This window comes from Melanostigma gelatinosum, assembly GCF_949748355.1.
Source record: "Melanostigma gelatinosum genome assembly, chromosome: 13".
Classification (NCBI taxonomy): domain Eukaryota; kingdom Metazoa; phylum Chordata; class Actinopteri; order Perciformes; family Zoarcidae; genus Melanostigma; species Melanostigma gelatinosum.
Genome location: NC_136646.1, coordinates 11,534,182 through 11,544,745, shown reverse-complemented (window position 1 = coordinate 11,544,745; position 10,564 = coordinate 11,534,182). Strand labels below are relative to the sequence as shown.

Here is a 10,564-nt window from a genome sequence, read left to right as displayed (position 1 = left end):
CAAACAAAGAAATGAATATGGTGCTCATCAGAACAGGAGGGAGTCACACTAAGTCATCCAGTTGTTGAGCTTTAATCTCACTCACTTTCATCCTGTGCATTCTTTATCAGTAGGGCCCCTACTACATTCTGAGGGGCCCCAGATGATAGGGGACAAGAGAAAAAAAACATTTATTTTGTAAACATTTATTGTTTTTTTGTGCCCCCCCCCCTCCTCAGTCAGGCTGTGGTTCGTATCCTTCCAAGTCGTTGTAAATGACATCTGCGTGTTGTTGTTGACAGGCCTCCACCACCTGCAGGACGAATGCGAGGCGTCGGTCCAAAGCAGAGAGGTGAGGTTCGGAGAGGAGCGGGGCGACGGCTGCCAGAGGATCCTGGAGCAGCGACTCCCGCATGACATCACTCAGACGGAAGCCAGGGAGGGACAAGAGGCGCAAGCGGAGTAAGGTGGAGCGACGGATCCTGCAAATGTGGGTGGAGAGCAAGACCAACATAAATATAGACAACCGCAGTGGCCAGAGCATTGAGGGTTCCTTCTCTCTGGGTCCTTTACTTTGTCTATACTCAGTCAAATCATGTCTGTACTACACTTTCCAACTTGATCAACTCTTGAATGAGGCCTACTCAAGTGGCTTACAATTTATTTCCCCCATCCTAATTTTGAAGTGTGATGAGAGATGTTTTTCTTTAGTTTTACCTGCAACACTGCTGCAAAGGAACAAGAATAGACGGCTCATCCCGAGAGTGACGCCCAAACCTGGAAAACATATTTATTTCATGAAAAAAAAGGTATTAATATAGTGTCACTTTAATTATTTGGTTGTCAGATATGTGTTTTATTATACGCATGTTGTTTCCACTGCAACATCATCAACAGCCTGAGCTGAGTGATGTCAGTAGCGGACGGATGTTCATACTCACGCCCGTCCGTTATCCAGGTGCAGCAGAAAAGTCTCGTTGCCAAATTTCTCGAACGTCTCATAGTGATGTCTGTCCATGTTGCCTTTGAATGAAAGACATTCACCTTAATTTAGGCTTTTTTGTCTACATTTTGGTAGAGTTAATAATGTCATATGAAAATTCATCACAACAGCCTGAGTCCATTTACCTGGGTGATAATATTCTTGCTGACTAATCTATTTTCCCATTATTTTCACCCCACATTTACCCCTCTGTTAAAGGAGGACAAAGCGGTTAGTTACGCTGCCTGTGAGCCCGCTTAAGTTGCAAACCGACCGACTACCGGTTCAAGTTGAAAACGGAGAGACTGACCCATGAGGAAGTCCAGCACAGCCATGTCTATGAAATCCACCAGCCTGGTGCCGTGGCTGTAAGGAGGCCTCTGTTTCACTGAGTCACAGTAGGCCGGGTCCTTCTCCCACCTGAGAACAGCAGGGCAGGTTAGAAGAAGACAGTGACAGTATGACAGTTGACAAATCAATTAAATCAAATCAGTTTGACCCATAATGTAAATTTGGCACGGTAAAGTTTTTATATCACTGTTACTTTGTTGTGATTCGAGGGCCTCAAAACCATAGAGTCACATGAGCTCCAGGAACAAATGAGTTCACATTGTTACTATCATGTGCAGATGGACCTCCAACAGCATTCCACTGCACAGGAGTGTGTAACAAACTGCTGGCCTCTTACTGTTTCTCATAATTATGTGCATAATGAGTAATATTGCTGACGTCTATATTAATTACGCTGACGGTGTGTAAACCACAATTTTAATGTTGCACATTAAAATGTTTAATGTTGTTCACACGTCCTGTGAACATTATGACACAGTGATGACCTGATAACTTCAGATAAAAGTATCACATGTTAGTGGACCCACTGTGCTAGCTTGATGCGGCTGTAGGAGCGTCTCCACGGTGACCTCCAGGACCTGCGGGGAGCTAGGGCGAGGTCAGGCAGCATGGCAGCCAGGGACACCTCCAGCTCATGCGGACGGCCGCACACCGGGTGCTCCGATGAGCAGTAGTACTCACACTGGCCGTAGAAACACACGTTCCCCGCTGGAGGGACGAGAGCCGGAGTTTAGTGGTCTTCATGCTGGACATCTCGTATCACGGGGCCTCTGAGATCCATCACAACCTGTTGATCTCTCACTCACTGCTGTGTTTTATACTCAAAAGTGAATCAGCCTGCTGTATGGCACTGGTATGTTCTTCTTAATAACAAAGCTATTCTCTGTAAAATTCCTACCGATATGTATTCTCTTTGAAATTTGAATTTTTAGGAAATTACAATCGTCATTCGCAGGACGTTGTGTTCCCAAACTCAGAACTGAATTGGTAAAGAAAGCTTTTAGATTTTCTGCACCTTCATATAAATTTTAACGTTCTCAAACCAACGTGCTCTTGTGTTGATTGTTCAAACTCTGTGCTGCTGCTCTTCTTGGCCAATAGGTCTCCGTTGTAAAAGAGATCCTCGATCTCAATGGCACAAACCTGGTTAAATAAAAGCTAAATACATAATAATAATAAAAATGCTCACACATACCGGGGGAAGTGAAGAAGGTCCTCGACATCTTTTTGTCAGTGGTAATCTCTCTGACGTCTGAGGTGACATTGATGAGTCGGCCAACTACTGGAGGGATCCTGTTGAAGCCCAGCAATCTGAAAAAGAAACAAAAAAGACACACAAGCTAGAAGTTGTGCCTTATGGTTGTTTTGCCCCCGCCAACCAGTCAAGTTGCAGTTTCTTCCAAAATGTCTTCACTTCATCATTTTTATGCTATTAGTGTTCAAGTGTCATACTTAGCATATCAACTCTTGAGATATGATCATTAACCTCCAAAATCTGATCACTTCACCCTTCAGTAAAGCCCTGTTATGCTGTTCAATGCTTCAAGCTGGAAGCAGCTTCATGAAGATGTAATTCCACTGATGGGTCGAGTGGTTACAGGCTCTGTACCTGTCGAGGTGAAAGGCAGCGATCTCTGCATTGTGTCTTTCAAAGTCGGAGAAGTAGAAGAGGTTTACGTCCGTCTCGGCGTCTCTGGATTGCCTGTGAGACAAAAAGAAGCAGGATTTCACGAGGCCGTATGCGGACCGTGACGTGTAACAGCGGAGTGATGCTCTGCTGTGCTGTTTTATGTGACCTCGAGTTGTGACTCTGCAGGCAGCATAACTGAACCCGGAGCAACACAAACACACTGTCAGTCGTTCATGTTTTTCAGTCAGTCAGCATCAGGACCGCGGCCTCTTACCTCATGGGTTTCAGCAGAACTTGTCCGTAGTTTGGGAACGATATGAGCAGTTTGAGCTGGGTGCCTCCTGTCTTCTGAACTGAAAGATATGCATGAAGTGGAATCATCACACACTGGAATATTAGATGATAGATTGTTGCACATTGAGGTCATATGAGGACTGCACTGCGCGCTCAATGCAGTGCAGTACACCTGTTTCTCCACATGGTGGCGTTAAACCAACAACTGCCACCAGTCCCTCCATCAGGTACAACACTGCAGTAAGACCTGGATACAATTTTCAGCGAAATTGATCGAATCAGTTTTATGCCCCCATAATGCATCATTGATGTCATCATCCAGATGGTCTGGATGGTCTCTTTGGTGAATGTTTACCAACACATAAACAAGGACGTCAGTGGATCATTAACTCGTTTTCAAATGATTTCAACTCTTTTTTTTTGGCAACTAAATGGAAATTTCAAAATTAAATTGGACACCGAGGCACTTTTTGAGTCTTTTTTTGAGCCACCTCACCCTCACTGCACAACCGGATGGTAAAATGAATGTCACGGCCCCAGACATTGAGAAGAAGAGACTGCGTTGGTTGCTGGCACGCTTTGCTTGTAGGAGCAAGTCCAGTAAATTATTCAAAAGATAGAAATCCTGAGATAGAACTGAAATCCTCTCCTATTGATCCACAACATCTGTTTATAAGTCTGATTTAAAGGGAATGAATCTGAACTCCAATGTTTAAAAGGTATGTACACTGTGGCGAGAGTTAAACATCAGAGATGATGCAGTCCAAACAAATCAGCCTGTAGCTGAGATTCCTGTTTAATCTGCAGCGTGTGGCACAGATCTCGATGCATTATTTATTGTGCGGCGTGCTGAAGACGGGCACAGGGTGTCTGAGAGGAGTACACACAACATGAATGTGTGTTGATGCAAGGAAAGTCCTGTGTGTGTGTGTGGTACTCGTTCACTCGGGTCAGTGTGTGAGTGTTGAGATAATGTAAATTTGTGGGAGGATTATAGACATACAAAAAATATATATATTTCAGATGATCTGTTTTTTATGAATCACTTTTTTCCTTCGCCCTCACTTTGTACCATGTTGATGTTCTAAGTTATATAAAAATCATGGTTTAGTCCAGTATAATGTACTGCAAGTACACGGCAGCACAAACTCGGCCTCAACAAATATTTACTGTTGCAAGCTTTTTCTTCTGTGACGTTTTAGAGGGACACGCACACACACACACACACACACACACACACACACACACACACACACACACACACACACACACACACACACACACACACACACACACACACACACACACACACACACACACATGCCTCCTCTATGTTTGCCGTTCCGCCTTCTTCAAAAGGATTTGTGGGTCATCAAACAGCGCGCTGAATCCTCCTGGGTTCAGTCTTTCATTTAAATGTGCCGGAAAAGTATTTTGGGAAAAAAGCACCAATGGGAGCACCTAAAGATCTGTCATCTCACATTGTGTAACTTTGTTTTGAATGAGTGTTTCTAAAAATGTAATCTCCACTGTTCTAAATGTGAACTTTGGCACAGTTTGCCGGAGAACTTTGGTGAAACTGTGCTGCCTCGGGCTCTCACACAGTAGCGCGTTTGCATGAAGGGATTCGAGTCAAAAGGAGAAAGCAGCTTGCTTGAGGCTTTGTCATTTTGTCAAGATGAATGCGAATGATGGCACTGAAATGAAAACCTTAGCACTTGAAGGACGATTCCCGGTTTGAAGATGAGTTTCTAAGTTAAAGGTTGATGTATTGAGTAATGTTGAGCTTCAGAGTGAAGTGCTGTGTTTTATCTGTGCAGCCTTGAACCCGACTAGACAACATAACACGTAAAAACTATGATCAACATGAGACATACAAATTAAAAAAAGCAACAGTTTGTGAAATTGAACTGGCATGCATATTCAAATCTAGCAAACTAGACACCACTTCTAACTAATATCTGGCCTCTCAGTAAACACCTTCATCCCCCAAATATGGTGCGGAATACAGATCCAGATCTTTAATATGTTAATGCCTAAATCTAGTGCTTTCACATGAGTGGGTTTTACAGGTTGTGGTTAGAATCATGTCTTCAGTATGTTGTGTGCCAGTGAGAAGAAAACATGTGTGGCTGACACTTCAGGGACTATTTCTAGGAAGAGACAGATGAAATGGGAGAGTGTTGAAATCCCTGGTGATCCTTAACCTTCTTCCCTGTGCACCCTCCTCTAACGTGTCTCCTTTGTTTCTGGTGGCTTCCCCAGGCTCTGTCTTTCCTTCTCCTTGTCCTCTAACCTGTTATCTCCCGCCGCCTCCCAATTTGCTCACCAGCACCGAGGACACGTTGCGTTGCCAAATAGTGAGTCAACTGGGCCAGATTGGGATCCTTCCTGTCGTACAGCTCCCGGCGAGAGATGCCCAGGTGGAACCGCAGCCAGGGAGGGTGGGTCTCCACATCCCTCGTCCAAGAGGCTTTGTCGTAGCCTTCCTCCTCGCTGTCACTCTGCCTTCAGGAGAGGAAGAGGTGGTGATAAATAACTAAAGAATTAAACAAATGAAGAACTGGTCAATGAAAGGCTCAGTCGAGCTGAAGTCGAGAGAGTTTGTTTCACGTTGACTTTGAGATATGAAATAAGCTGCATGGGTGAAATAAGAGGTGTCAAAATGAATATCGCCAGTTATTTTTTTTCATGAAACTGTGGGACCACAGTATTATATTGTACCTCATCCTCCTCATCTGTGTAAAGTATACATTCAGAACCAATGTTAATAATCTAGAGGACACAGAGTTCCCCTTACCACTGACTGTCATCATCGATGGCGTCTTCCCTCTCCTCTTCCTCACTTCCTCTATCCCTCTCATGTTCATTTGTCTTCACCCTCAGCAGCCAATCATCGTCTTGCAGCTCTGGACGCGGCAGGTTGTACAGCGGGTGCTTGAACAGCTCCTCCAGTTTAGGGCGACCCTCGACCCGTTGACCCTTTCCAGCTCCAATCATTTCCTTTTCCCTCTCAGTGGCATCGCTGAATGAGTGGTTCTTTTCATGGTGGAAGGTGTTGGCATTCAGTCTGTGCTGCTCTTCACTCTGGGGGATCGTTGGCAGTTTTTGTGAGGAGGAGGAGGCAGCTGAAGAAGAGGAGGAGTGGGAGATGGACTGACTGTGCCGAGTATCTGTTCTTGTTGGAATGGAGGAGGAGGAGGAGGTGGGAAGGACACAGGCTGTCTGGAGGACAGAGAGACAAAAAAATGCCAGAAGGAGGTGGAGAGCAAGGGAGAGGCACGCCAGACCCAGATAGATGGAGCGAGTGGATGGACCCAGGTTCTGTTTTATCATGCTGGAGAAAAGAGAGGCAAAAACAGAGAGACGTTTAAAATCCAAACAGACCATCAAGCCCTGCCAACCCTTCAATCGTGATCATGATGAAACATTTTCTGGTCATTGCATTCCACTCACAGGAGTGGACAGAATAAGAATAAAATACCACTTTGAAGTAACTAAATTGCTCTGAAAGGCAGCAGTATAAAAGTAAATTCCAATTGATGATTTGCCACCTTTAAAAAGAGGTTTCAGACACATTTGGTAAGCGGAACAGAGCCATGCTAGCAGCACGGTGAGACTGAACTTGAGCTTACTGCTTCAACATGCTAACATGTTTAGCATGTATAATGTTAGCACACTCAGTGAGGCCCTGATCAGACAGAGCAGGTTTTTAGCAGGTTTTTGTCTTACATGAGTGTTGAAAAGTTCCTGGTTTCTGTTGAGCTAACACCTGTTATCAGTTGCCAAGAAACATTTTTTGTAAAAGACGCAGCAAGCAGAAAAAAAGTGTTTTCCACTTGCAAAAATGCTCACTGTCTGAACAGGGTCATGCCAACATTTATTTCATACAAATAACAGCTGAGGCTGTTGGGAATGTCGCCAGTTTTCAGGTATTCGGTCATAAACAAATGACCTGATAATGACGCTACATGAACGTTAAGGGATCACCAAACTTTTTTACATTCATTCAAGAGGGCACTCTTAATGTCAGCAAGTTGCCACATGTCATGACAAACCAACGAATACATCTCGATGTGAACATCACGCTGGCGTCAGATGAAAAGTTAAAGTCAGTCATATTCATCCTCTGGGGACCATGAATGTCGGTAAGATATATTCACGTCAATCCAACAGTTGTTGAGTTATTTCAGTGTGGACCAAAGTGGTGGTTAGACCGACCAACCAACAGACAGACACTGATCTTTGCTGCTAGCATGGCAACAACTTCAAACGCAGCTCCCACGCTGCCACAATTACGTCTCACTTTTAAAGAAATTCAGCAGCACTTAAACACCTGCTATGCCCCCTCAGTTTAAACATCACACTAATGGAGACGTCATGGGACGTTAGGAACACAAGTGTTAAGTTCAATTCTGCATCCTTTATTCCTCTGGAAGGACTATTTCTAGGGGTAACTCCACAAGAATGGATCCCCGTAATGAAACTGCAGCTGTTCGTATAGTTGCCCTTCACTTTACACATACATCATATTATGTATTAGTGGGCTGTTATTCTCTGCTAAACTCTCCCCACCCTGTACCAAAGGCAAACACACACACATGCACTCAGGAGCAAACAGAGGATTTAACTCTCCACTGATTTATTTACATGGTCAGACAGACAGACACATTCACACTGCACAGATTAAGCAAAGAAAGAAGAAAAAAATCCTCATCAAATCCTCTAAAGAAAGAAAAGATCATTAAGAAAATCAATACATGATTGAACAGCTCACTGGTCCGTGTGGACCATCAGGCTGGAGGAATTACTTACATCTTTCTCATTCAATGCCTTTTCTTCTTCTCCCCCTCTCTATTCCGCTCCTCTCTCCTCTGTTAATGAGGTAGATATTCAGAGTTCGGTGACATTTCTACCCTTTTTTTTTTTCCCAGGAAGAAGCTTTATTGTGCGGCCACTGCAATCCAAACAGCAGTAAGAGGACTGGCGTGTTGCGGTTGCAGTGACCTGTGTCGACGTGACCCTCAGTAAAGAGGAAGGGAATCACAATACAGTGCCAAACAGTCTGCCTGGATCAATGCAGGGTGGGTGATCATGGCGGTGCTACACAGCAGTGTGCAAAGGGCTGACACAGTATCACTGACTCATAAGAGTAATCTCAGCACAGGTGTAGGGTCAATGGGGTAGCGCTGGGGAAAATAAATGCTAACAAATAACTTTAACATCCTATTTTTAAAGCAACAGTTTCACATTTTGGGAAATATTCTTAGCAAGCCAAGAGTTAAGACGATGTTTGACATGTAGCTATACTGTTAGCAACTGGTTAGCTTAGTTTAGAATAAAGAGAGCAAGCCAGGCCTCTGTCCAAAGCAAACGCAATTCACCTAACAGCACTTTTAAAGCTTACAAACTGTTTGTAGATTGGCTGAAAATTCACCACCGCAGGCAGTCAAAATCAAAATATCATCAAACACTAAAACAATTGATTCAACAAATTTCGTGGAGCTAAACACGGCTTGAATCTGGTTTCACTTGGTTACAAACTGCCACAGTTATGTCACAAATAAAGGAGCTAATTTAGTCCACTGACTCTCTTACATCCCGGCACAACTCTTCACTTCAAATGTACACATGACACTTTCATAACTGACTCATTTTAACATGTTAACTTCATTGCTGGTTTATTCTATTGTACATTTTCATAATTTTATCTTTAAAATATGTCTTATACTGTTGCACTGTGTTTATTGTTATGCACCAATCACCAAGCCAAATTCCTTGTCAGGGCAAATGTACTTGATTGATTCAGATTCTTAATCTAGTGTGACCAAAAGGTTAGCACAAAGGCCTAAATACCATTAGAGGCTAGTGGTTTCCCTCTGGTTTTTATTCGTCTTTATGCTAAGCTAAGCTAAGTTGTTGCTCATAGTAGCTTCATGTTTACAGTACAGACATGAGTGTGGTGTCAATCTTCTGATGTACATCCCAGTAAGAGAGCAAATAAGTATTTCCCAAAATGTCAAACGATTCCTTTATTGTCCACATTTTCTCCTCGAGTCTCGTGTTGTGTCGCCTCCTTCTCTGATCTCAGGTAAATTATTTCAACCTCTGGTATTGACTTTTGAAAAGGACTCTCTCTGTGGTTTGTGTTCATTTTGTAAATTCATTGAGACCCTTTTTCATTGAGCACAATGGATTCCTTTAATAGTCTCAATGACTCTACTCAATGAAAATGTAGCTGATGTCAAAAGCAGTGAGCTGGATCACATTAAAGTTCACACAGAGAAACATGCAGAGCAATGAATTCATATTCTAAAGGAGCACAGATTAAATCAAACATTCATCTCTTTGAGACAGTCTGTTTTTTTCAACCTGTCCCCTCTTCTTTTATCATAAATCATCCGTTATACCTGCTATGACTTTAAATCCTTCTCTCTGACATTCAGTGCTTTCTGTCCTCTGGGGGTAGTTTGGTGTATACTGCGAATTAACCAACTATATGTTCCTGTTAATGAGCTAGCTTCGCTTCAAGAGAGAATGCATTATGTATGCAGCAGGTCCCAGCAGAGCAGGCTGATGTTTTTCAAAACTGGGGCAATATGCTGTGGTATTGTATGCAGCCTCAGAAAGTGTTTCATTACATGTAAACAACTGTTGAATGTCACAAGTGAGGTAATAAAATACAGCAAATTTGGATAAATCTAAATGCATGACATCAGCAATTCATCTTAATTATTCATCATGATTGATATTACCCTTGCAATTATAAATCGGAATAGTGTAACTGGGAGTATATAGTTTCGGGATTCATTAAACTCAGGGTCTGATATGTCACAGTGGTGTCATTGTTCAACACAGTAAATCAATGTGGATGTTGTATTGTGTTTGGAATAGAGCTTTGCATATTGTGTGTACTGTATGTTGTATAATACCGTATGATATTCGGCAGTGATGTACAATAGTACAATACTACAGCCACGCTTGGTGAGTCCAGAGACTGTTTAAAACATGGACATAGTCTCCGTGTAATCACCCATCAGGCTTCTGAAGTGGGTGAAGTCCGCCATCGCCATCTTCACAGTGACGGCAGCCTTACTCTGGATATGGGCAAAGAGGGGTATCATCTGTGAAGCTGAGGCAGGCGCATCACATATTACATATTTATTTTATTGTCAAGAAATCCCATGAAACCACCAAAACCAACTGGTGTGTTCGTCTTTCTGTCAACACTTACCGGTTTCCCTCTCTCAGCCCCAAGCCCACTGGTTCCTACTGCAGATCTAAATCTGTCAAAACACGTTTCAAATAGTTTCATCTTTGGAAAATAA

At 43.1% G+C, this 10,564-nt stretch overlaps 1 protein-coding gene across 1 annotated transcript; it reads right to left on the bottom strand.

Moving 5' to 3' along the window:
• Positions 1 to 214: 214 nt before the first annotated feature.
• On the bottom strand, positions 215 to 6,572 carry LOC306787380 (extracellular serine/threonine protein kinase FAM20C-like; the record flags this gene model as incomplete). Its single annotated transcript, XM_079282499.1, has 10 exons — positions 215 to 461; positions 697 to 756; positions 921 to 1,002; positions 1,272 to 1,381; positions 1,840 to 2,020; positions 2,508 to 2,623; positions 2,922 to 3,014; positions 3,217 to 3,295; positions 5,566 to 5,744; positions 6,037 to 6,572. The coding sequence occupies 10 exons, from the start codon at positions 6,570 to 6,572 to the stop codon at positions 215 to 217; spliced, it is 1,683 nt and encodes a 560-aa protein (XP_079138625.1).
• Between the last annotated feature and the right edge of the window lie 3,992 nt (positions 6,573 to 10,564).